Below are 27,942 nucleotides of genomic sequence, written 5' to 3' on the forward strand. Positions count from 1 at the left end.
CTGTAAAACAGGGAGAATACTCTTTCTTCACCTAATCGTGGGCTGTGGGCATGGAACGCAATAATGTATGTAGAGTTGAGCATGAAGCTGGCTCAGAGGAAAGGGCAGTTGCTGGTGCTTTTTCTGTGGCTTTGTTGTTGTTATTCATTTTTTTTTTTACTGAAACAGAGTCTCGCTCTGTCACCTGAGCTTGAGAGCCTAGGTCACAGCAACCTCAGACTCCTTGGCTCAAGTGATCCTCCTGCCTCATCCTCCTGAGTAGCTGGGACTACAGGCATGTGCCACCACTCCTGGCTAATTTGTTCTATTTTTAGTAGAGACTGGTCTTGCTGTTGCTCAGGCTGGTCTTGAGAACTCCTGGCCTCAAGGGATCCTCCTGCCTGGGCTTCCTAGAGTGCTAGGATTAAGGGCTGAGCCACCACTGGGGCCTGTTATTGTTATTCTAATATAGGATTATTTTCTGGCCCTTGAGGCTTTTAAGAAAACTAGGTAATTAATCCAGCCACTGCCAGTCCAAGTGTGTGACACTGCAGCCCTTTAGAGAGGTTCAAACTTGAACTTCTAGGAAAATGAGTGGATTTCGTGTTGGTTTGTAGCGTGTTGTTTACGTGAGCACCACATGGATGCGGTGGTCTCCAGGAGCGCCAGAGCGTGAGCAGAACATTATTATTCTCTCATGTGTCAAGACCTGCAATGAGTCCGTGCTGATGGCATTCCCCATTCACCTGTCATTGGGATATAACAGCATCAGGTGGCCCAGGCTATTATCTTGCTGTTGGCAACGATAGCACTGATGATAATGATGAAAAGTTACCACATTTTCAAATACTTTATTTCAAGCAGTAATAGCCCCAAGCATTGTATAACCTATTCTGTCCTTCCCACAGCCCAGCACACTGGATAAAACACCAGGTTCCCTTTGTCGGCCATTTGAGGCTCCTTTGTCCCTCAGTGTCCTTGGCTTAAATGTGAACACCTTTCTTTGTCTTTATCCTTCAGTAACATCATTTCTCAAGAGCACATGAGAGGATGTCCTTTCATAGAACTCTGTTAAGGTGGATTGTAGATTATCTCATTTAATAACCTTTTCAGACAGGAGGTATGAAGGTGGGCAAATGTAAAGCAGTGTGTAAGGGAATGAGAAGCCTTACTTAGAAGTACGGCTTAGCCACAAGTTTTCTTCACCATGCTGTTTTCGTCTTTAGAAGAGTAAATAACTGTCTCTGAGAAACAATATTTGAAAATAAACCTGGCACCTCCCTTGGAGTTAATAAATGGCATCTGCTTGCACATGTATTAGTATCTCTGATGAGCTTTCACATTTACTCTAGTAAATAGTCAGGCCATACATCACTTGAGCAATGTAATTAATGTTCAGTTTAATATGTATAATTTACTTATTGGTATTGCAAATGATGCAGTTATTGATTGTGGGTTATTATTAACTATAAACAAGTTGGAGCTGTTGCTCAAAACACATATTGACATAGCAGCTTTTGTCTGAGATTTTATGTAGGTGTTGTCCTTACTGTGATTTAATTTTATCTGTACTCAAGATGTAAATATGTAGGCATGATGAGAAACAAGAGTATCTTTGTGATAATATTACCCCTTTGATGGGTACTCCTTATATGTCTTTGAATAATTCTTTAGATATTGGTGTATTTCTTTTTTTTAATATTCCTCTTTTTTTTTTTTTTGAGACAGAGTCTCGCTTTGTTATCCAGGCTAGAGTGAGTGCCGTGGCGTCAGCCTGGCTCACAGCAACCTCAAACTCCTGGGCTCAAGCAATCCTCCTGCCTCAGCCTCCCACGTAGCTGGGACTACAGGCATGTGCCACCATGCCCGGCTAATTTTTTATATATATATCAGTTGGCCAATTAATTTCTTTCTATTTATAGTAGAGACGGGGTCTCGCTCTTGCTCAGGCTGGTTTTTAACTCCTGACCTTGAGCAATCCGCCCGCCTCGGCCTCCCAAGAGCTAGGATTACAGGCGTGAGCCACAGCGCCCGGCCATATTCCTCTTTTTTTAAATATTTTTTTATTTTTCCTTGAGATAAGGTCTCACTCTGTTGCCCAGCCTAGAGTACAGTGATGTCATCACAGTTCGCCACAACCTCAAACTCTTGGGCTCAAGCAATTATCCTGCCTCAGCCTCCCTAGTAGCTGAGACTATAGGTGCATGCCACCATGCCTGGCTGGTTTTGTTTTTGTTTTTTGTTTTCATTTTTATAGAGACAGGGTCTTGCAATATTTCTGGCTGGTCTTAAACTCCTGGATTCAAGTGATCCTCCCACCTTGGCCTTCCAAAATGGTGGGATTACAGGTGTGACCACCATACCGGGCCTGATGTATGTTTATGGACAAATGCACACACATGAACATGGGTAAAGACCACATCAGAGTCAGTTCCATGTGTCTTTTAGCCAGTTTAGGGGCCTGATAAAGGGAATTATTCATATTTCTGCCTTATTTTTTCTATAAGTAAGAAGGAAATTAGAAAATGCATGACTATAGGAATGAGATAACCATTTTATTGAATAAAATTATTTTTTAATAGTTTGAGCCTATCAATATTATCTTATTAGATAGATGTTTCTCTGTTTTTTACTTCCTAAAAAGTCACAGACCATTGTAATAACTTTTCAGCAGAAATTTAGGCTAGTCTAAAGCCTTCTAAAATACATTCCATATATGAGCATGAAGAATGGTCTGTATCCTCTTAATCATTACAAATATTGAGTTCATAACACTTTATTTTTGACAGATACTCATTTCCTCTCTGATATGTACACAATTAACTTTCTCATCATTGATGGATATATATTTCACTGCTTTGAGTGCTAAAAATATAACGTTTTACCACTAGTATTTATTTCTGTGCTCTTTCTATTAATCTCATTTTACAATTGATGAAATTTCCTGATAAGGACTTTGTCTTCATCTGTTTTCTTCTGCTACAACGGAGTACCACAGAGTGGGGAATGTATAAACATCGAAGTTTACTTGCTTCATGGTTCTGGAGGCTGGGACATCCAAGAGCATGGCATTGGTATCTGGTGAGGGTTGTCCCATGATGGAAGGCAGAAGTCAGTGTGTGCTTCAGAGAGCAAAAATAAGACCAAATTCATCTTTTTATCAGGAACCCATCCCTGCAATAATGGCATTAATCCATTCATGAGAGTTCTGCCCGATGACTTAATTGCTTCCTAAAGGCCCCACCTCTTATTACTATTACAATGACAACTAAACTTCAACATGAGTTTTGGAGAGGCCATTCAAACCATAGTAGACTTTCATCTGTCATCTGTACTGATAAAAACCCTTCTTCCCTGCACTGGCCATCTCTTGGCATGGTCAGTGGAGCCCATGTTCAGACATCTTTCTTAGCATGTTGTCTTGACGCTCAAGTAAGATCCTCCAAAGATTAGCTACAGATACCTCTCTTAATAAACCTCTCTCTGAATACTGGGGATCTATGGAATAAAGAGCATGAAATAGGACCTATTGTCTTTACTTTCTACTTCTGCTTTTTCTTCCTTTCCATTTCCCAAGTATGCCCATTGCCCAATATCTGAGGACTTTAAGTAAATATAAAAAATAATAGGCTATGAAAACAAGCACAAATGAAAGAGATGGGAAAATTAAAGTGAAGTTTAAGAGCTCTTTCATTCAGCAAACATATAGGTATAGTGGACATGTAATAAGATACAGGCCAGGTCTTGTGAGGGTCCCAAAGATGAGTAAGACCAGTTCTGTCCCAAGGAACTTATGATTTAGTATATAACGTAAAGAATTTACCAGAATAACTGAACTCAAGGTAAAAAGAAGTAAGTTCTGTGGGAGAGGGCTGAAGCAAGGTGCTGTAAGAGTTCGGTAGGAGAGAGAATGTTTCCTGCAAAGCAATCAGGAGCAGTGTAGCCTTTAAGGATGGGTAGGATTTGAACCTATAAAAAGTGAGTGGTGAAAGCTTCCATGGACAAGGAGCAGCAGGAGCAAAGGCCTTGAGAAGGGGAAATGCTGGGGGCATAGGGAACACTGGACTATTTCCATTTGGTTCATTCCAGAAGGAGGGGAGGCATAATTTTAGGAAAGGGGGTTGGAGCCAACTCTGAAAGGCCTTGATTGCCTTTGGAAATTTGCATTAGGGACCTCTTTGTTCTGGTTCTTTAAGTGAAAGTGACCTGAGTAGAGCTGTTATTTAGGGAGATCCATGTGGCTGCAGTGTGTCCAAGGGACTGGATAGATGTCTACGTGGGAGTCAAGCATAGAAGTCCAGGAGAGAAGTAGACCAGGGTCATGGTAGTGGCAATGGAGAGAAGATGAAGAAAAGAAAAATGTAGTATTTTTTTGACTCATTAGAGGTTGAACAGGACTGGAAACTGAGCATTCTATTTCAGGTGACTGTTCTTCAACCCACAGATAGAGTGAACCTCCTTTGTAATTTATTTTATGTACCAAAGTGTCCTTTTTGTACAACTAAAATTCATGTACTTGCTCTGACTTTCTTTTTTTATTCTGAGACAGTGTCTTGCTGTGTCACCCTGGCTAGAGTGCAGTGGTGTCATCATAGCTCACTGCAACCTCAAACTCCTGGGCTCACGCAGTCTTCCTACCTCAGCCTCCTGAGTAGCTGGGACTACAGGTGTGCACCACCACACCTGGCTAATGTTTCTATTTTTTGTAGAGACGGGGTCTCAGTCTTGCTCAGGCTGGTCTTGCTCTGACTTTTATTGAGTGCATATTGTGTTATGCAGAGAGAGAGAAAAGCCTGCCTTAGCCTTTCTCTGTAAGAACTTAAATTCCTGAAAAAATATTTTTCTATATTTTTTGGACATATAAACAGGAGTTCAAAAATACTTTTCTATATCCATATACATATCACACGTGGCCATTGTTCTCTTTACCAGTGCTTCCCGTGTATTTTAAGACATTCATTCGGTGGAGGCTTGTCGGGTGACCAGCATGTTAAAGAGACTGTGTTAAGCCCTGAAGTCCAAGGTGGTAAGAACCGGTCCTTACTCTTGAGAAGCCCCAGTGGCAGGCAGTGGCAAGGCACCTGCCTGCTTTCTCCTGGGTTAATTAAATGACCTTAATTCTTTCTTCCTTCTTCATGGTCCTTGTTTTCTACCCTGTCAATCATTTGTGTTTCTTTTCTTTGATTCTTTTCAGCGTCTCCACCTTGGCCAGCATATTGGACTGCAGAGAGATTGTGCGCATGCCATTCTGCTCATGCAGTTCAGAATCATGTTGGCCATATTACTGAGGCTTTTCTGCACTTTGCTCAGGAACTCTTCGTCCTCACAAATTTATCTTATTTTATTTCAGGACTTTTAGTTCCTTATTACATTGTTGTGCACTGTTTTTTCCATTCTTTTGTTAGGCTGTTATCTTTACAACTGATCAAGATCAATTTATACTTGAGTGTTGTCTTCTATAGTGTTAGCAGCGGTCACCTGACTTTTCTGTATTACATTGGGGAACTTGTGGCGTGATGAAGTAAAGGTGGCTTCATGGTCAGACACACCTGCATTCACAGTGTGAATCCTTCCACTCCTTCCTGTCTCGAGGACTTAGGATGAGCTGTTTATCCTGACTGCTTCTGTTGCTTCGGGTTTCTTATTTGTAAAATGGTATGAATTATAACTCATGGCATCATATTAAATACAAGTTACGTAAAGTATCCAGCATATAACATAGGTGTTCAAGAAGGTTAGCCTTCCCCATTCCTATCTAATTTAGTAGCACCTGGGCAATTGATCAGCATACTTAAAATTCCTTAACAATGAAGAGTTTCTTCCAATCTCTTCATACTGCGGCTAGTCCTAAATGAGGGGTTGAATCCACCAAGCTTGTGTCTGGGTATCGTGAAAAGATCTTTTTAATAGCATGGTGATGAAAATTGGCTAAGTGACAGAGGAATATATTATAATATCAGGAGATGCTTTAAAAATAACAACCCAATTAAATGTTTTTTCTCATCTTGCCATAGTCTATGAAAAACTTCTTCAGACAAATTGAGAAGAAATGGTTCAATGGTTGGGTTTTTCCTAATGTTGTGTAAGGAATCACCTACAGGGTTACATACAGATCCTGGGTCCTACCCTAGGCCATGAATCCAGAATCCATGGGGAACCCAGCCATCTGCATGTTTCAGAACCTTTCCAGATGATAAACTCTATAGAATTAGAGACCCTCTGTTCTAGAATATATTAAACAGAATGCCACAATTAACATAAGCCTTATTTATAAAAGCACTTTTTTGTTTGAGGAAAAATTGTGTTTATTAAATGAGAGTCTGGGGATTATATGTCCCCTACTCTCTCCTTGTACCTTACGAGTCCTTGTGACTTTTTTAAGGGCCAACTTCAGTGTGCATAGCTCTTAGACCATGCAAAAGACACCTCACACATCTGATGCAATCTGCTCAATTCTTTGTGCATATGGGTTTTTCGTTTGTTTGTTTGTTTGTTTGTTTGTTTGTTTGTTTGTTTTTGAGAAAACACTCTGTCACCCTGGGCCAGAGTGTAGCAGCATCATAGCTTACTGCAACCTTTAACTCCTGACTGGGCTCAAGCAATTCTCCTGCCTCAGCCTCCCTAGTAGCTGGGACTACAGGTGCGTGCCACCACACCTGGCTAATTTTTCTATTTTTTATAGAAAGGGTCTTGCTCTCACTCAGGCTGGTCTCACACTCCTGGCCTCAAACAATCATCGCACCTTGGTCTCCCAAAGAACAAGTATTACAGTCATCAGCCACTGCACCCAGCCTTTTTGTACATTTTTTGAGCCTCAGAAATATTGATACTTCTCAGAAAGTATATAGAATTGATAAGGTATATTTATTTTTTGATAAGATGGTGAATAACAAATTTCAGGCAGCAGACAAAGCTTTAAAGGGTTTTTGTGCAGGAAGCTGTGTTGATCCTTTCTCGCACAGGTAACAATTTTAAGAGGTACACTTAAGCTGGATTATGCCTGAATTAGCAAAACATCTGGAAGAAAATTTGAGGAGCGGTAGATTTCTATTTTAATGCCTTCAAAGTTTAGTTTCAAACAAACTGTTGGAAACTTCCACTGTTAACTAAGTCATCCTCAAAAGCCATCTGTTTCAGAAGCAGCTACTCACATTCCCTTTATTGACAATTCACTTTATGTGAAAGGTGCACACAGTTCATAACTTATTATTGACAATTTGTTTCCTTAGTTTATTACCTAACCATGATTTGAGAAATTCAAATGGAAAAAATAAAACTATTTCATCAGAACAGTAACAGCACTAATAATTCTCTGGGAACTTTTAGTGTCCAGATAATAAGTGATAAGGCTTTGATAGATCATCTTATCTGCGGGGTGTCAGCCACATCAATACATGAGAGCAATGACTGCCATGAAATTAGAGCAAAAATAAAAAAGTAGATTAATTTTTTAGAGAAGGTATATATCAAACAATCCAGTATCTAAGTTTTATATGAAAAATTATGTTTCTGATTATCACTTGTAAGTTGTTGCTCTGTTTGCCCTACAGTGGAAATTAGGGACAAAGGAAATGTTATAAATTCAAAAGCCTAATCAGGTTACAAAGAAGAAAGTGTGAATGTAGGTTATTCCAGCAGCAGTGATTGACTTTGCATTCCCAGGAAGGAAAACAATGATATGTAATTTAAATGAAAAATCTTGGAGGTGTTTTGTGATTATGTGTAATGTGAAGGTACAATTAGAAAAAAAAACTAAACCAAACTGCAAGGAACTTTAATTCTCTGAGCAATAAGACATGAATGAACTCTCAATAATCTTTCAAACCAAAATGTTGCTATTTTTAAGAAAAAGAACGTAAATTTTTCTCTGCAAAGATTTTTTTAAAAGCCTATGCAAATTAATTAAAATAAGTTCTCTATTCCATGAAAGTCATAAAAATGCACCAAATGACTGAGTATTCAGTTGAAATTTTAGAATATGTTTTGGGACCAGGGCTCTTTGAAACACCCTTGGAGAAGCACTGTTTTTACAAATTTCCAGGGCTTCCATTTTATTTTCTACTTTTAGCTCTGAGTCCTGTCTCATCTCATAAGGTTTCTCAGCCTTCTTGGTTTTTCTTTTCAGCAGTTCCCACTGTCACTGTCCTCAGAACCTTCTTCCTCTTTTTCTCCCCCAAATACCAGCAGTGGTATTGTAGAATTTAGTTTGCCACTGAAACTTTGTGTGTATTATGAAAATGAGGTGGTTTGTTGCTTGTGTTCAATTCAAACATTGAACCCAGACACACTTACCCTCCACCAGGAGCCTGGTCACGTATTCTTAACGGCCCCAGCTGTCCCCTGGTCCCCAAAACTGTGAGCCTGAGTACCACCCATGTGTGCTGCCACCTGGGTGCAGCCAGCTGTGCCTCTGGGAGTCTCTCCACACCATCGGTTCTTAGTTCAGACTGGGGCGGCTTCTGACCGGGGTGGGGCAGTAGCCTTCCCACTGCTCCCCGAATTTCTGACCTGGCCTGCGTATTGCTGCCCAGTTACTCTTAAGGTGCCACCCAGCTGTTCTCTGTGGGTCCTCATTCATTAAATTTAGTCCAGCAACGCCCATCACACCATAAAGCCTTGGCTCCGAGCCCTCTCCTCACCACTCCCAGAGCTGTGGCCTGGGCTCCACCCAGGCGGAGCTAGTATATGATGGAAGAGGCGGCTCTGTCTCAGCTTCTGAGGCGTCCCTCCCAGCGTCTGTCGAAATCCCCCTCCTCCTGCCCACTCGTGACAGGGAGCCCTTGCGCATCTCCCCTCCAGTCCTCTGCAGTCAGGGTCTCCCGTGCACTGTCGCACATGACGTGGCTTCTGGCGTCATTCAGTGTGACCAGCTCCCTGCGGGGCAAGGCCCGATCTTCCTCCCCGTCTCTCTGCCCCCCAGAGCCTGCTTATGGCGCCGCGGGCGTGAAGGTACGTGCTAGGGAGCTGTGCGTCTGAAGGCCAAGGCTGGCCACGGCGCATGAATGGATGCTCTAGCCCACATCCATCGCCGCGTCCACTGCTGCAACCCTGAAACAAGAAGAGTATATCCTAGTGGTCCAGAGGAGCTTCTCTGCCACTAGCCAGCGCGCTGCTCGCTCCTCCCACCTGTGGGTGTAATGCTGGGTGGGCATCACACGCTGCCTTTTCCTCCTCCTCTTCCCCGTTTTCATCCTAGTTGTGAGCACTGAGAAGGTCCCAGGGCTTCTTGTGCTCCTAGATAAAGCTACCGTCCCTATCCCTGCCCTTCCATCTCACTATTGCTGCCTACCTTGAGGTCATCGGGAGTGACCTCATTGCACCCAACTCCACGTACCCTCAGACCTAAGCCTGTTACCACTCTGGCCAGTCACAGCTCCTCCCTTCTCCACCTCTCCTTGGCACTCGCAGCCTGGTCACCAGCAAATTCCACCCATCCCCAGCCTGGGGCACCCCTGCTCTCCCTCTTCCAGGTGACTCTTCAGCACTTCTCGAGCCTCCTGTTTCCCATACCCCCTCCCTGCTCTGAGTCCCTCAGGGTCCTCTGGCTCCCTCTCACTGGGAAAATGAGACCACTGCAGCGCCCCACCCCCAGGCCAGCACGCCTGTTTCCAAGGGCCCCTGTGCCAGTGTGGGGCCCCTGCTCCTCTGCCGCCAGCCCCACCAGCCCCGCCTCTGTGAGGACATTCTCAGCAGGCTTCCCTCTCTCTCCCGCATCAGCAGCTTTGCCTTATGGTGGGTCATTAGCATCAGCATTCAGAGATGCTATCATTTCTCCCATCTCCAGAGGAAAAAAGAGGAAACAAGACCACCTCATGATGCCATGTTCCTTTCTGGCGCTCTGTGTGGATGCTGCGCCCACCTAAATGTCCTCTGTGTGCACCTAAATGTCCTCTTCCTCCTCCTCCTCTCTGGTTTCCATCCTCCCACAGGGGGCTGCTCCCCACAACCCACCCTTTCCTTCTGTGTTCACTTCCTAAGTCCTCCTGTGCAGTTCACAGCTTTATCTTTTTGATGACAACTCCTAAATTTATGTTCCAAACCCAGATCTCTCACCTGTGTGTCCACCTGCCTACTTGATGTCTCCTTTGGATGCCTAATATCTCCAACCTCATTGTCCCAAGCCAAACTCCTGATGTGCACATTCCTCCAGACCTGCCCTCCTGCGGTCCTTACACACCTGTAAATGGCAGCTGCCTGTCTCAGTGACTCCTGCCAAAACCCAATGTGATCCTAGCAACCCTACATCCAGTTCACTGGCAAATCATATCTAAGTCTGACTGCGTCTTTCCACCTCCACTGCTGCAGTCTTATTCCAAACCCTCGTGGCCTCTCGCTTGGATCAGAGCTGAGGAACAATTCCCGTCTCCATGCGGTCCCCCAATGACTTGTTGTACACACATCTGCTGGGACTATCCTGTTAAATTTAAGGCAGATCACATCTCTCCTCTACTCGGGGGCCACTCCTGGCTCCAGCTCAGGCAGAGGGATCTGCAGAGGCCCCACCCTCCGACTTTATGCCCCACTCTCTCCCGGCCCCTGCCCTATAGTCACACTCAGAACTTCAGTCTCATCTCATACCTTTCATTTTTCTCCTCCCTGTGTATCAGCCTGTCACACTCCCTTTCCCCTTGAGGTCTCTGCTAGATGTTATTTTCCCAGTTATCCCTTCACTCATCCCTGATCTTGCGTCTGCCCGGGCCTCACATTTCCAAACCCACCCCCTGGACTTGTTTCTGCAGCCAGCCCCTCGCACCCCTGCCACACTGCCTGCGGGACTGGGTGCTCATGTTTGTCTGTCCCCACAAGAATTCAAGTTCCACGAGGACAGAGGTTTTTGTTTTGCCCATCTGTTCACTGCTCTATTCCTAAAATGGTGCCTGGCTCATAGTTGGGTGCTCAATAAGAACTTGGTGAATAAATGAAGAATTTTGCTGATTTTTTTCCCTCCCCATTCAAGGTCAGCCTAGCACTAGCCACTGTTATGCAGAGGTTCCTGGCAGCCACACTGTCCCCTCAGCCCTTCCTAACCTTGCCCCATGCTCCCTCTTGAAAGGCTTCCTGTTCTTCCAGGTGAGACCAGCCCCAATGCTGCCGGTGGCGCGGTCACTAGCTCTGGGCGTCAGTGACGGCTTCATGGCTGTCTGGGCTCCCACCCTGGGCTCTTTTGGGAAACTCTGCAGCCAGTTCAGTAGTCAGAATTCCGCCCAGACCTCAAGCCAGTGGCTGAGTACGTCGTGTTCTTGGGCTGGCTTGTTGCTGTTATTTAATTTAACATTGAACACTCGTCCAAGATTGACTGTTTTCTGCCAAGTTGAGAACCAAGCAAATACTGCACTGGATAATCGTTCCATTTCTTTTAAAAAATTTTTTCACACTAGAAGTTATATCTGAAATCTTAAACACTGCAGTTTGACTGGATTTTATTTTGTCATTAAAAAAAAATAACCAGCGCTGTTAGTAGGAGTCGGTAGAAGAGACATCTGTGAAGATTATACTCTATAATTTTAGCAGCCACTCATCCTCAGTCTCCCTGTAATATTTAGCTTTTTCATCATTATAATGAATATAGGCAAGGCTAGATAATGCCCACTGTAAAATGCACACATGTAAGTTTATTCTCTTTGAAAGGAACTAAACTTGTACCACTTTCTAAACAGAATGCACACGAGGAGAGGAGAAAATGCCTTTCCGTGAACAATTAAAATTTAGATTAAAAAAAAAGAATAAAAGTTTATACTATTAGAAATCTGGCAAGAAAATAATAAGACAGAGGGGAAAATATTATGAAAACAACCCTTTGCCAAGCAGTTTGTAAATTGTACTGTTAAATCCATATATTTGGGTGAGGGGGGAAACAGCCATCAGTTACAACCATACTCTGTCACAAATAATTCTCTGTCCAAAGCTGACGGACGGGTCATACCCACAACTTCGTTTCCAAAGGAGTACAAGTGGAAGGAGGAGCACCCTGTCTAAGCACAGCCTAAAGATGCCTGGTTCAGGAAGGGCCAGAGGACAGAGCAGGAGAGGAAGGCAGGGACTGTCTTTGTGGGGGTGGGAGGACCCAGAATCAGTGACACCCACCCATCAGTTTACCTGAGGGCTGCCACTTATTTCCACCAGACTTTGTGTTTATATTGATGCTTCTCCTAAACCCTAACATCCCATTGGGCCAGGAGGTCAGGCCCAGGCAGCCCTCCTTCCTTCTCTGGGGTCTCTGTCCTGTTTAGCATGATCGCTGCCATAATCACATTGCAACTGTGTCATGCAGGGACGGAACATTTCATTCTGTTGACCTGCAGTGTGAATGAGTTAAAACTAAGCGCTAAAGAATGATAATACTGAGCTTACACTGGCTGCATAGCAATGTGCTTGCCTGCTTCTGAGGGGACAAAAGGCTGCAGATGACAGCCTCTCCTCGGCCCAAAGCAAAATGTGGAGTCATTTACCAGTTCTCAAAGAGCCTAGGCTCACAGGGCCAAACTCTCTTATTGTTTACAATGTACATGTTGCATCTGTGGTATTTTTTATATTTAAATTTTTTAAGTTAAGTTTTTCTAAACATTTTTCTTTCCCAAGTATTGCATGTACTGACCTAAATTAACTACAAAAAAAATTTCAATCATTTCTTTAGAAAATGTGCCTGGAGAACTAGCAGTCTATAACTACTGAGATGAATGGAATGGCTTCTAATATGTCAATATTTGGAACAATAACACCAATTTGATTTTGTTTTCGAAAAGTTAAGTTTTTGCAATTGGCTACAAAATCAAAATTGAACAACACTGAACTTTTTTCAGTTTTGTGAATTTGAAATGTTATTTCTTTTTATATGAATTGCTTTCTCTTAATTTTTTAATTCATCTTTTTATTACATACACAATTTATCTTCAGGTTTTTCTTAGCAATTAATTTAATGTAACAGTTTCCTCCTAATGAACCACCAGGTTGTGTGCTCCAGTGGTGGTCTACAGTGGTATAGTTCAGATGTAATTGACATAAAAGTACCATTAACGTTAATGCTTTTAACATTCAACTAGACAACTAGTTTGAGGGATATTCATTCATTCAAACAAAATATCAGGACATCCTTTTGAAGTTGTCAGAAGTAAAACTAACCTGTAAAGGTTTCTCCGGAAGGGTTTTATTTAATGAGGTATGCTTTGAACATCACGACTGCTGTCAGGACGGCTGTCACTTCAGTGGAGTGTGCGTTTGCAGCAGAAGTTCCAAGGAGCTCGGCCCCCGGATCTTTGCCTCCCGTTTCTCCCCACATCTTGACTCACTCCGCTGGGTTGGTCTGATGGCTACAGCAATGTTTAGGATGCAAAGTCTCTTGCATAAATTCTTCATACGAATAACTTTGGAAAGAAATGTTATTTGTATTTCTTACAAATAACAGCAGGAACAAGAGGAAACAGAAACAGATGGAAAGTAGTAGCTGGCACTCCCATTCTCTCAGTGATGCCCGCCGTAGAATCGGCCCATCTGCTAGCACAGGGCGCAGCACGGTGATAGTTGCATTCATAAAAAATCAGGGAGCGCATATGTGGAAAACCGAGTCAGAGGGCAAAGAACTGGTTTGCAAACATTCAATCTCATTGTATTTTTACCAACAAAAACAAAAATAATATTCTAAGGTGAGAAACGTGGACATGAAATTCCTCTGTTCGGAGCGGCGTGTCCACCCAGTGCACGGGGTGTGATGGCTCAGATGGTGACCATCGTCACAGCCTGATGACAAAAGGAGAACCCCTTAAAAAACGGACTCTTTTCAGGGGATTGAATGTTACATTCTTAATATTTCTCATCCTAAACGCATTGAGCAGAGGAAATGGATATTTCCTCAGACGTGGATTTGACATTCCATCACATCCTCCCGTTCGGGCTGTGAGAAAGCAGGAGAGCCGAGGCGGCCGCCGCCACCGCCAGGCCCTGGTTATCTCATTTAAACAGAAATTAAATGTGGGTGCCAGTGGTGTGATCATCAGCTGCTTCCCACTTGGTGAATAAATTGCTTAGAAGGAGTCTTTGCCTACCAGATGTGACCTAGATTTAGATTTCCAAAGACAGGGGGAAAATACTCTATGGTGTAAAAAAACAATTGCAGGTAAAATGCATGGTAAATGAGCTTATCTCACTTTTCCAGGTGTTTGGGCTAATATGTTATGGAATTACTGCTTCATTTATGAAAAATTATTGAAGAAAATGTTCCAGCAAATCAAATTTGGATAAAGGCTTAGGGATAGCTATTGTGTTGTGACTAAGTTTTTAAATGGCAGAAAGAGCAGGAGCCAATAGAGATAATAAAAATATTTGTTACAAACTGTGTTTGAGAAGAGTCTCCTGTAAGAGGGTCAGGCGTGGGTGTGCTATCCGCTTGCGTTGCGGTTCCATAAAATATTGAAGAACAACGTGCACAATTATACTCCTTTCAGTGCATATGAAAGCTATTTAAAAAAATCAAAGCTTGTCTGTCTGCTGGCTCTGATAAGTCTTATTACTCTCTTAAATGCAGCGAAATTCTTTAAAATGTGACATCTTTATTCTCTCTCACTCACTCTGCTTTTTCATTTCCTTTCATCTTTAGGAGCTGCCACTCCGAAACCAGTCCCAGAACCCGAGAAACAGACAGATCATACAGTCAAAATTGCCGGAGTCATTGCGGGCATCTTGCTGTTTGTTATTATATTTCTCGGAGTTGTGTTGGTAATGAACAAAAGGTGAGCTCCCCATGTTGCCAAAGACATAGTTATATCGCGTTGTTTGCAGGGTGCTTCTTGTGCACGGAGATGCTCAGTGACTGCGCTGGCTTGGTGTCCAAAACACATCTGTGATTCTGTGATTGTTAACATTTTTCATCAGGTAGCACTGAAGGTTGGGGTATAGAAATTTAGAGTAAATGGCTCTGATTTTGTGAATATACAAAGCCTGTCATGCCAGAATAACGTCAGAATCCTATGTCTTCCTGCAGGGTGGTACATAAAGCTCTGCAAAATCGTAAAAGCCATTTATTCACCAGGAAACATTTAGTAGTCATTGCTAACACACTGGCACATCTGATATTCTCAAGGAGTTGAGAAGACAACCAACCTTTCCTTCTCAGTTTTATAAAGATGATGATGATGACAGAATTAATTGAGCCCATGTTCTGCGCAGGCACCATGCTTGAGCGGGTCATCTGCACAACACCCTGCGAGAGAGAATCACAAAGAGGAGCCCGACAGAAAAATCCAGGGCCTCAATCAGCATGTCTTAGAATAGATCCTAGAGCAATGTGTGGGGTTTGAGATTGCCCCGTGTAGCCAAGGGACAGTCTAGGGAGGAGAAACATAGAAACGGCTTTAATAAACATCTTCATTGTCCATATCTGAAAGATATGCAATGTCTTGTTTTGTGGAAACAAGTAAGAACTTGCTTAATGATAAAATCTTCCATTTATACAAAAATTAACATAAAAATATAAATGGGGAGAAGCGATAGGATAACTTTTCCCAAACAGAGGGAATGCATGGATCTTGTTCCTTTTGTCAGTCGTTTGAACACAGTTACAGGCATGGAGTGGGAATGAGGTCGTGGGTGGGAGCAGGTCAGCAGAGTGGGGACTTGAATGTCTTCGCTGGTCATGGAAGGAGGTTGCACTTGGCCCTGGAATTGCTGGTGGCCTTTGAGCAGGTAGTAATGTGCTCTTCTGATTTTTATTTCAGGAAGGCACAGGGAGGAGGGGAGGGAACTTGAGTCAAGAGACCCCTTAGATGAAAAGAAAGGACAACTTTAGAAATATGTAGGAGGTAAATTTTAGTAGCCACTTGGAGGAAGGAGGGACAACATAGTAAGAACCTGCTATGGTGACTGGTTTGGGCGAGTGAGTGGAGATATGTCCATTCACCAGACTGTGGACTGTGGGAGCTCAAATACTTTTGGGGAGTAAAGATGGAGAGTTCAGCTTTGCAGGTTTTAAGTTCAGTATTCCTTTAAAATCAAGTGAAAACATTCACCAGGCAGTTGGCAATGCCGTTGCGGCCTAGGGATGATGATTTCCGTAGGCTGGAAGTCGCCAGCATTTCTGGAGGTGAAGCCGTGGTTTGGATGAGGTCACTCGGCTCCTTTAGAGTGAGGAGGAGGAATGTTGAGAGGGAAGATGAGAATGAAGTTGAGAGGGAGATGAATGTTGGAGGGAAGATGAAACCCCGGGTAGTAGCACTGTTTCAGGGGAGAGTTAATATCCAGTGCATACACCTACAGGTCCTCCTTCCCTGCGTCTTCCTCCACGCGTGCTTTAGTCCCGGTCAGGCACCAGGACAAACGGTGGCTGTGCCACAGCTGGGGCATCACAAGTCTTTCGTCCCCGTTCTTTGAACTCTTCCTTTCTGCTTGTCATACGCCCTTTATCCCTTTTTCTCTTTTTCTCCCATCATTTGATTTCTCTCTTCACTGTTCATTCTTTGTTCCTTTTCATTCTATTTCTCTGTACCACATCTTTCTTTACCCTTCTTCTTTTTCCTCTTTACCTATTTATGCCTTTATTTCCCTTTTTTCCCATATTTCTTTCTTTTTATCTCCCTTTTTTCTTTATCTCTCACCTGTCATAATTTTTTCCTGGATGTTCTTCACCTGTTCCCCACCTTGATGTTTATGGCAATAGCTTATTATTGGCACCAGTGGTTTGTACTCTTTAAAATATATGACCCAGTATAAATCCTAAGCAACATTAGGCCCTTCCATGCCTAGATATCCAAACTAAACATTTTGGTTTAGTTTAAATACTGGGGATATGCTGGATTTTTGTGTCATCTGGCAAGCTCTCTGTGAGGCACAGCCTGAAACTACTAATCCAGTTGCCCTTGTGACCTTAACTAAATGTCAACTATCCCTCCAAGAGTCTGTTCCTGCTGGATTAATTTGTTATGCTACTGAGGATTCTCAGGTGGTCGCTAAGGTTATGTTATAAATTATGCATTGGAAGAGACTGCCCACAGCAGCATATGGCCTTGATCGGCTTTACACCAAACACCAATAAGTCTTGTCAGATGTACATCTGATTATTTGCTAGATAACAATCTTGAAAGGGTTATCTTCACAACATGAGCCACTTTTGTACTTACTTTTTCTGAAATATAGAATGTGTTCTTCCTCAGGCAAATTAGCCAATATACTATGCCTAGAAATACAAAACTTGTAAAATTTAGACTGGTTATGGGGTACAAACTATCCTATTTCATAGAAATTCTTAAGACTTCTAATTGTTCAGGGTTTGTCACCCAAATTCAAGGGTAAATTGTAAAAGTAGTATTTTTAAGCAGAGCAGTTAAAACATGATATTAATCATAGATAAGTTGCTGGAGTGTTATCGATAAACACATTCTTTTTCTAACCAACCTTGTTTGGTTAGAAAAATACTGCATTTATATTTGGAATTCCCAGATCTATATTTGAACTGATTTTGTTATTCCCAACTTTTCTGGGTCTTAGATTCCTCATTTGTATTAATAAGTTGTGAAAATTGAGCCCGGAGATCTCCGCAGCTCTCCCAGTTACACAGTATCAGGTTTCCTGGCGGGTGCCAGCCTGTGGTGGCATCACGTCACGGGGACACAGCGGCGTTCTGGAAGTGCAGTGCGTGCTTCTCACTGAGTCACTGTTCACACCTCCCAGTGGGTCTGCCCCAGGCCCTCCCTGTTCAGTCCAGGCCCAGAGGTGTTGGTTAGTGAGTCCTTTCTCTCTCAGCCTCATGTTACCAGCTTCACGTGGGAGGGAAGGAAAAGAACCACCTCCAGTGTGGATTTCAGTGCATTATTTGTCATGTTTATTGGTTAGAACCTAGTGCTTTCAAACTTGGAGTGCAATACTGTATGGGCTAGTCTGCTTGTGTCTCCTCAACCTGCAGCATCCTATGTCAGCCAACGCAGAGAGATGCCACTGGTCGTAAAGACAGGCCGGGCCCAAGAGAAAGTGTGGATGAAAGAATTCATGGGTCTTTCTGGAAACACAATGGGACGTCTGTCCTGCCCAGCCTGGCGTTGCTGTCTGTGCTCGGCAGTGCGCCAGGCCGGCTCCTCCTAACAGGGCCGGAGGGGGACAGCTGCTCAGACCAGCGCTGCAGAGTTACCTGGCACTGCACTGGGGGCGCTGTCAGTTATTAGCTGAGCAGACATCGTTTTGCCTTCTGAAGGATGGGCTGTCTATAGAAAGTAGTTGCTGAGCGTGGGCCTCTAACAGAAAACATAAAATCTGTCACCTCATACTAACTCTTTTATTTAAAAATAGACAATAATGATTAAAAACTGCCATGACCATCAGTTTTATTTGACTAAATGTTTTATGAATCTATCACGAATATATGACTAGTTGTTTTTGTTTTTGTTTATGAGCATTGATTAATCCATTTGGCCTTTGCCTAGACTAATAGAATCTGAAACCTTCTTTAAAAAACTTTTACAAAACATCTAAATTTAATTTTATCCCATAAGCAAAGCAATTTCTTCTTATTTTCCTTTTGCGAAAATTATGTGCTCTCTTAAGGGTTTGACATTCTGTTGCAGCAAATGTTAAGAAACAATGTGAGGTAAAGATCTACAAAATAAAAATTCCACACATAGCCACATGACAATATACTCTGAGAATTGATATAAGACAACTTGAGTAGGAGATATTTATTTTTTACTATGTTTCATCCATGCATAATTAAATATATTTGTATAAATGAAAATACCTTCATTTTTAACATTTTTATAGGGAATAATTTATCTCAATAACATGTTTGACAGAATTTAGTATATAGGCACCATCAATTTTACCATGATTAATTATATTTACTAGTGTTTCTAAAATTGCTATAGATCTTTCAGAAGTTGGAAAACATTTGTATTAATTACAGTAATATCCCTGTCTCAGCCATTGTGGTACGTAGAAATCACAGAAGTTATGGCTATTTGAAAATAATTAAAGAGAAATGCTTTCTAGGGCAAAATAGCAAATGGTCACTATTCTATTATACACCTGTTACAGGTAAATAAAACTATTTTAATTCTGAAAAACTTTATCTCCTTTCTGTAACACATTTTAAGAGATGTACATTTTATAAATGCAGCATATATTATTAAATATTTACCACACATTCTATTATATTGAAACAATACTGGTCCTCCCAAGAAGAAAATTACAATAAAAATGGGAAGTTTTTCTGAAGACATCATGAAACAAAAAAGATAAGAGAGAAAATTTGATGAAAGCCCTGTTTCTCAAAGAGATGCCTGCAGCGTGTGGCCAGGGGCCAGTTGACATTACCTATAGTTCCCCTGCCCCGCCATTCACTTACGAGATAGGCTTTCACTCCTGCTATACCTAAGTGTGACTTGTATGTGGTAAATGTCTTAGGTGTGGGTGCTTTATTTAAAATCCTGTTTCAAAATCCTCTTTCCTGAGATACATTAGACAGTCATATGTAGATATTTCATGATTATTATTTAAAATCTGTGGACTTAATACGCATTCATATAAATAAGAACCACATACTTTCGCATGCTTGAGGCAGGATGTGCACACGTGAACATGTATGGACGCTTTATCTCAGTCTTTCAGTTAGCTGCCATCCTTCAGATTTCCAGATGGTACCTGAATAGGCTTGTGATACGAGAGTATGTTGAACGAATCAACCTCTGTAAAGGCCTCTTCCAACCGGGCTTTATGCGATTGCTTTGATATCTCCTACATAGTCCCTGTGTCTGGACTTAACCTAATGGAAGTCCTCTAAAAAGAAGATTTTATTTTAAAAAGAAGAGTACAGAATGTAGGCACCAGTTTTTTATCTTATAGGAGGAAAGTGTCAGAGAATAATAAGAGGTATTTAGAGTCTTACAAACTTGGATTCGTACCCCAGCCCTCTACTTGGTAGCAGTGTTGATTTAAATGAGTTAACTGGCCTCTCTGAACTATTTTGGAGTGGTACTGATAATAGTGTATACTCCATGGAGCAAGCGGTGAAGATTAAATGAGATAATGTGTATACTGATAATTAAAGAGCCCAGCAGTTGAACTTGGCCCAGGCACATGGGTTGTATGCAGCAGAGCCTGAGCTAAATCCAAGTGTGTCTAACTCTGAACTACCCTGCTATTTGGGCTCGTTGGAGTAAAACTCAAATATGCACCTTTCTCTGTAAAACTCAAGTATTCTTTGTAATCATTAGCTGAAAACACAGTACAGTTATCAGCTTATTATAATTTGCCAGTGCTTTAAGTCTACAAAAATTCTATCAGCATGTCTTAGTTGTCTTTTTGAGCCATCATTGGAAAACAGCTAAGTAAAAGCTTTTTCTACTTCCTCCTTTACAGAAGTGTTTTAAAAATCCTTTTGAATAGGTGTGTTTTGTGTCATTTGTTGATTTGTAAGTTTATTTCTGATGACTCACACTAGTGAGCATGCTATATCCCTTGTTTTGCTTTAATGGATAAGGGAAATTTGTTAAATTTCATACGAAGCGGTGAAGCAAAGGCATGTTGGCTGCGCCCCTCCCTCCTCAGAGACACAGGCTGGTGTCTGGGCGCTTCTGAGGTGAGAGCGGGGCTCCGGGACAGCTGCCTTGCGCCCACACCTTGTTCTGTGGCTTGTTGGCTGTGTGATCATGGGCAAACCACCTAGTTAGTGTCCCTCAGTTTCCCCCAGCCATACCAAGGGCATAATAATTGTACTTACCTCATAAAGTATTAAGAGAAAAAAACAAGTTAATAACTTTAAAGTGTCGGCCCCCAGTAAATATTAACTACGTTGATGATGTGTATAATATGCTAGTATCCAAGCCGTTGCTGCCTGTCTAGTGTCGATACCCACTGCGTGCGTGCCTCCAAGTCCGCAAGCTCCTGCGTCTGGAAATGAGGAGCCATCTCTCCGTTAGAGAGGACCCCCTCCTTTGCCCGTGGAGAGCACCATTCCTTTGCACCCGAGGATGCACGCAGGATGCGTCTTTACTTGCAAAGATTGCCGGGAACACAGCCAGCAGGATTGAGGTAGCTCACTGTCCCCTTACCTTAAGGCCACACATTGGTGAAGGTGCTATAGCTGAAAGCACAAAGTATTATAAAATTACTCTTCAGCCACACTCACCCACTAGTATTTCTTATACGGAACTGGATTATGGGAAAAAATGCTTTCTGAGCTCCAGATACTTCTGAGTGGGCATGGCCTTGGTATTAAAAGCAAATACTTTGGTATTAAAACCTGGGGTAGGAACGGAAGGACAGAGTTACCGTCTTCACTGTGCTTGAGGGCCTGGCGCGCGTCTGTGTGGACTCCCCGAGCCTCTCTTCAGTGCTGCTAATTACCACAGTTCTAGAATGAGGCCTCCTGAGCAGCTGGACTGTGCGCTCTTTTGCCCTGTGGCCGGGCACCTGCCCTGAACTTGAGCCACGTTTCAGCAGAGCTGAATTTCTCACCAGCCATCTGAGGGCACATTGTCCTACTGATTCCTCATTTTAATGCGTGGTAACTTTCCAGCACAGCTCAATAGAACTTGTTCTTTGTGTGTCTTACCTCTGAAGCTGAAGCCCTAGAGTTCATAGAAGGATGTTAAGAAAGGGTTGCATAATTACTACTAAAATTGATCACTCTTCATAGTGGATGACTCCAGATGGGTGTGTTGGCATTCCCAGCACCATCTACCCAAGCGCTTCGTGTTCTTCAGAGGTTGTGTGTCTCAATCCGTGTTGACATGAATTCATTCTCTAGTTTGTAGAGTGGGAAATACAGCATGAAAACTGAGCATATTTTTCTTGAGAGGATTATTGAAACCTGTGTCTTGGTTAGTCAGTCCAGGAATTCAAGCTTAATAATATCGTGTCTTCACCTCTTCCCAGTTTTGTTTTGTCATAATACATAAAACAGTAAAGAATATAAGGAAAAAATATATACATTAAGAAAAAATAGGTCAATTTCTAATCTGACTTCTTTGGGCAAGATTCATGATCCCTCTTCTTCTAACATAAATCTAAATTTATTTTTAACAGGGAAAGAGGTTATATCTGGAATTTTTAATTTAGATTCATTTGTAGAAAATTACACAAAATTAATTTTTAAAAAAAGATAAAGAAGTACCCAGTGTGTTAATTTGGAGAGAATTTTTTTTTAACAGATCTCAGCATTACAAGATTTAATACTCTATTGAATACTGTATTTCCTTGAACAGGAAAGGCATGTTTTTGCCCAGGTCCTCACAGAGTTTGCTTTTTAAAGTGAATAAAGCTTCACTAGACCAACTGGAAGAAGTTTTTATCATCGTTATATTCATATCTACTGTTTCCTGACTGGCAGTGCTACGTAGAACTCAAGTGAAGCTATTTTATGACTTTTATGAGCCAAGTAAACTTTGGCTCATTTATTAAATTTCAAGGTACTTCTACTTTTTTCTAAAAACAAAACAAACTATTGGCAGGAATGTAGCCCAGGTCATCTTATCCGAGGCTGGCCCATGTTCTCTCTCCCACCCACTCTCAGGCACAGGTGCAGCTTCCCAACGTGCATTCTGCTTCTGCGATGGCTTATAGCAGCACCTGCCTGGATTCTGGAATTCCAGCGGGGACGCCTGGGATTTGGCACTTTCCTTACTCTTCCCTCATTATAGTGCAGACGGGGGCACTCTCCCCACATTCACACTCTTGAAGTGTTTGGGTACCATCTGTCTTTTCTATTAGATTATACCATGGTAAGGGCTATGAGCTGATCCTTTCTAATCAACACCCATTCTCACACCTAGCAGAGCGCTTGCCCACAGTAGACATGCAGCATAAAAAGGCACTCTAATGCAAGCTCTTCCATGTAACGCTGGACTTTGAATAGCTTTGTTTTTTGTTTGTTTGTTTGTTTGTTTTTAATTTTCAGGGATGTAAGTTTTTGTAATACCTTAAGATATTTTATTTATTTTTCTGTGCTGTATATATTCTGGTGGACAGAATCCCTGTTTGAAATAGTATGATTTTTTTTAAGTTGGAATAATAATTCTTTGGAATTTTAATTTAACATATTAAAATAGTTGAAATAAATAAGAGTCTATTTAAATTCAGATATAGCTTAATTAAAAGAAAGGCTCATCATCATCATTTATTTAAACTATCATTTATTTTGAGGTCACCTTTGAAATATTTTTTATAAATTGTATACTCCATTGCATTTTTTATAAGCAACATCAATTTAAATTAAAAATTCTTATATTCAAAAAATGAATAATCCACCTCAGGATGAATTTTTTTACAGTATGGGCATTCGTCCTCAATATAAGTTAGAATATCCAGTTTTTCAAGTGACCTGGTCAGTGGTTTGCAGTGGAAATGGCCAGGCCCCTTCTCAGTGGCTGTGCTGAGCTCCGAGTGACTCGGCCCGGACTCCATCCCCGGCAGCCCTTCGCTGTTCACTAGCTCTCACAATGCATCGTTGTATGGTGTCACTCCTTCGCGTGTGTTTGATAAGAATCTGTGATAACATTGGTTCATTGACCCTATGTCAGAACACAAACACTAATAGGAACAAATTCAGGAAAAGGCCTTTCATGAAAATGCCTAGTGTAAGTGCGTAGTTATTGAGAGCTATCAAAATGCCTTCAGTCCTTCTACCTGGCTCGTCTAAAAACATGGGTTCTGGGTTTGGAGTCAGCAGTCAGGAGTTGAAGGAATTAGCCACTCTTTAAAGAGAATTGGCCGCTGTCACTGCCTAAATTCGTAGGTATGGCCCTGACCTTTACTCAAAGGGAAGGGAGGAAAAATCTCAGAAATGTATTAAGATCTTTAAAATGAAGAGCTGACATAGCTATAATTGGAAATCTTATTTTTTCTTGTTTTTTATTTCAGTATATTATGGGGGTACAAATGTTTAGGTTACATATATTGCCCTTGCCCCCTAATCCCTAGAGTCAGAGCTTCAAGCCTGTCCATCCCCCAGATGGTGTGCATCATACTCATTATGTATGTATATACCCATCCCCTCTTCCCCCTCCCACCTGCCCAATGCCCAATAAATGTTATTCCTATATGCACACTTAGGTGTTGATCATTAACTGGAAATCTTAACTCAGTAGCTATCATACAGGAGTGGTGTTACCCTCTTAGAGGACACTTGGAAATGCCTGTGGCTGTCTTTGCTGAGAATTGCTTAATTGCAGTTGCACTTACTGATTGCATAGTTTTGTAGTCACAATAGTCAAGATTTTTCTTTTATAATTTGTCAAGTTAAGATTGACTCAGAGTTCTGGTCCTCAAGGTCACAGAAGGTATAGCTTAATGGTCATAATCATAACTGCCTACAGGGGCCAGTAGAGGTGACCCAGGTGAGGACAGGTGAGTCCCTGATGAGAGCTTCAGTCAGGTATATTACACGTCACAGATCTCCCTGTCCCCCGGAGGAATGGAGAAATCTGGATTTCTTTTATTAAACCTTCTAATTTTTCTTGTTGGCAACTAATCAGTTTTTTAATGCTGTGTTGGCCAAATAAAGTAGGTGTCTAGTCACCAGTTTGTGATTCTTAGTTCTATTTTAAGAAATATCAAACAGGAGACATGTAAATCACTCCACTTTAAAAATCTTTTGTCACCTGTGTGTTTCTGGCTATAGGTTTTGTCTTATACCAGGAAAGGCAACAGACCCTTTCCTTGTCTGCACCTCCTCTCTGCCCATGTACTCATCCATACCCCGAGATGCTCGCACATGGTGAAACTGGCCTGTAACCTCCTTGGTGAATAGGTGGCTCCTACTTGAACATACAAGAAAACTTAAGCATTGGTTAGCTTGTTTGTAGGTGATAGGGCTAGACGGTTCAAAATAAATTCCCCTCCCGTTTATAATTAGAGCTCATCCCCATGATGTACACTTGGAACTGCTGTTGGCTCCTCCATCCCTCCCTAATCCAGCCTGGAATCCTGGGCACTCTCAGCAAGCCTCAGATAGTAACATCTATTAGTGCGCTTTCACTCAAAAGATTAAAGTTGAGTTTCTTAAATTCTGTTCACGTGAATCACCTTTCTGGTCACCAAAAACAATCCCCCCAGTGTAGGAGAGAGGAATAGGCTGCCCCTGGCCATGCTCACATCTGCAGATGGTTCCCGGGAGGGAAGCCAGCCCACCCCAGCGAGCCTCACTCGACTTCCTGAGCCCTGAGTATGCCTCATCCAGCCCAGGTGATGAAAGCAAGCGGCCTGGAGATCAGACAAGAACAGGGCTCTTTTTTTTTTCCCAGACAGAATTTTGCTGTCACCCAAGCTAGAGTGCAGTGGCATCATCATAGCTCACTACAACCTCAAACTCCGGGGCTCAAGTGATCCTCCTACCTCAGCCTCCTGAGTGGCTGGGACTACAGGCATGCACCACCATGCTCTGCTAATTTTTCCATTTTTTTGTAGAGACAGAATCTCACTCTTGCTCAGGCTGGTATTGAACTCCTGACCTTAAGCGATCCTCCAGCCCCAGGCTCTCAAGGAACAGGGCTCTTGCTAACATGTGGATGCTGATTTATTTATGTGCCTTTTTTGCTGGATTTGAGAAGGAAGATTTATTAAGCACTGTAATCTGAGAATGAGAGTGTATATTTCCCTATATGTCCATCACCACACCCCACCCCCACATACACACACACACCTTTATGGCCAGTCTTTAAGGAAGAGAATACAGATTTCAGTAATCTTCAGGGCCCTGCTGTTTCTAAGCGGCCCAGTGTCTAGTCCACAGCCTCATGGCCCCAGTCGGTCTTGACATCAGGCTGCAGTTGGGGAAATGTTCTGCTGCTTTTGGCTACAGCAAATACTGGAGCTTTCAGGGCACATCTAACACAGCCCCAGCCCTGTCCCCTCCCTCAGCTGGCTCCAGTGCCTCCCTGCACCCACTGTGCACATGCCTCACGGCCCACACAGCTCAGTCCCGACGGCCAGGCCAGCCCACCTGCACTCCTTAGCAGGCAGTTGCCCAGGTGCCTGAGCTGGACCTGCTCAGCTTCAGGATCACTTTAATTTTCTGCTGTCCTAATTGTGCTGGCGCCTAGGCTTAAATGACCATCCCTCAGGATGTCCAGACCACTTCTAACTCTTGTCCCAAAACTTCTCCCTAAATTCTAAAATTGTGACTTTTTTTAACCTGGAACTTCAGGGTGCTAGCCTGATTCTCTCAGCTTTGCCTCACTTTCTATTAAGTCTAGCTTGTTGAGCGTCCCCTCAAAGAACGACACACTCGTCAGTCCTCAGCCTTCCAGTGGTGAGGTCCAGGCTCTGTCCCCGTATAATTACTCTGCAGTGAGTGTCCTCTGCCCTCCACAGCCTGTACCCAGGTTGCTAGTAATGGCTCCCAAGGGAAGTCTGCCAGGCTCAGAGCCCTGGGCAGTATCTTACCAAAGGAACACATCAAAGTAAATGGTTCTAATCCCGAGTACCTTTTTACTTTTATGAGTGACACTGATGTAAAGAACAACAGCAACAAAATTTAACTGGTTATAAGTAGCTAACTGAAATGATAATTCATTCTGTGAAGGCAGAAACAGACTCTGGGAAGAGGGTGGTTGATTAATGAACACCATTAACAAGTTCACGGTTTCAAGGGTCAAAATTACAGATCTGACTGTGTATAGGGTAGCACTTTCCATTGACTTTCAGGTACTTTTCCTAACACAAAAAGTAAAGGACATTACCATATTATTTTTAAATACCACATGTGCTATGACTTATAAAATTTTGAATTCTCAAAAACATCTTGAATTACTGTCCTGACCGGTGTATTCACTTTAGCATTTTTTAGTTAAATTGAGGGCACATAGCAATCATTTCTCTTTCAAACGTTACACTTCTATTATAATTTTAGTGGTATTATCTGAAGAACTTATAACCATTAAACTGAAGCTTTGAACAAATAACAAATCAAGTTAAGCTAAGGTAAATGAAATAGCCATAATGAACAATCCATAAATTAAGAGAGATACTAAGCAGAATATAGAAAAAAAAATTAAAATAGATTTTTGGAATCTAAAATACGGTTTATTATCATAACTTGAGAACCCACTGGATGAGGCTGTTTCAGCCAAGAAGTCTCTCACTTAGTTAATTTTGTGATTTGGCAAACACAGTCTCTTGAACTTATTTCTCTAGCAGCATGTGACCCCTTTTATAGTTGTATGTCTGTTGGAGACGGCACTACACTAGAACCCAGAAATGCAGCCCTCCTGTTTTTATTTACAAAAATGTCTTTCTAAACATATGTCCAAAAGAACTGAAAATAAGGATTTGAACAAATATTTGCATACCCATGTTCGTAGCATTATTCACAAAAGCTGAAAGGTAGAAGCAATCCAGGTGTCCTTTGACAGATGAATGGATAAACAAAATGCTGTGTTTACATACACCGGAATATTATTCAGCCTTAAAATGGAAGGAAATGCTGACATATGCTTCAACATGGATGAACCTTGAGGACAATAGTGTGTGAAATAAGCCAGTTACAAAAGGACCAATGCTGTATGACTCTACTCATATAAGGTGCTTAGAGTGGTCAGAGTTACAGACACAGACAGTAGATGGTGGTTGCCAGGGACTTAAGGAAGGAGGGAATGTGGAATATTGTTTATCGGGTACAGAGTTTCAGTTTGGGATGATGAAAAATTCTTGAGGTAGTTAGTGGTGAAAGAAGTACAACTACATGGATGTACTTAATGCCACTGAATTGTGCACATAAAAATGGTCAAAGTGGTAAATTTTATGTTATATATACTTTGTCACAATATAAAATGTTTTCATATTGGTAGGCATAATGATTCTTAGGCCAGTTTTGAATTCTCGGCAATGCTGTACGTTTCTAATCAATAGTCAGCCTGGTAGCATTAGACCACTCTGCGGTGGCTGTCCACTGGACTTGTCGTTGAGTGTTTCCCTTCTGGACTGTTAGGGCTGGGATGGCTAGGAGAGTTATTCTGTCCAGCTGACAGCAGGAAAATATTTGTATGATTGGGA

At 42.1% G+C, this 27,942-nt stretch overlaps 1 protein-coding gene across 6 annotated transcripts in view; it reads left to right on the forward strand.

The window, feature by feature from the left end:
* PTPRM (protein tyrosine phosphatase receptor type M) overlaps positions 1-27,942 on the forward strand; it is a 790,604-nt gene that overhangs the window by 528,288 nt on the left and 234,374 nt on the right. For all 6 annotated transcript variants that reach the window (XM_012745929.2, XM_012745922.2, XM_012745925.2 and 3 more), the window contains one exon: positions 14,570-14,702. In XM_012745929.2, coding sequence (XP_012601383.1) covers positions 14,570-14,702 — 133 coding nt within the window. The remainder of the gene's footprint in view (positions 1-14,569; positions 14,703-27,942) is intronic.

Source organism: Microcebus murinus, chromosome 17 (assembly GCF_040939455.1).
Source record: "Microcebus murinus isolate Inina chromosome 17, M.murinus_Inina_mat1.0, whole genome shotgun sequence".
Taxonomy (NCBI): Eukaryota; Metazoa; Chordata; class Mammalia; order Primates; family Cheirogaleidae; genus Microcebus; species Microcebus murinus.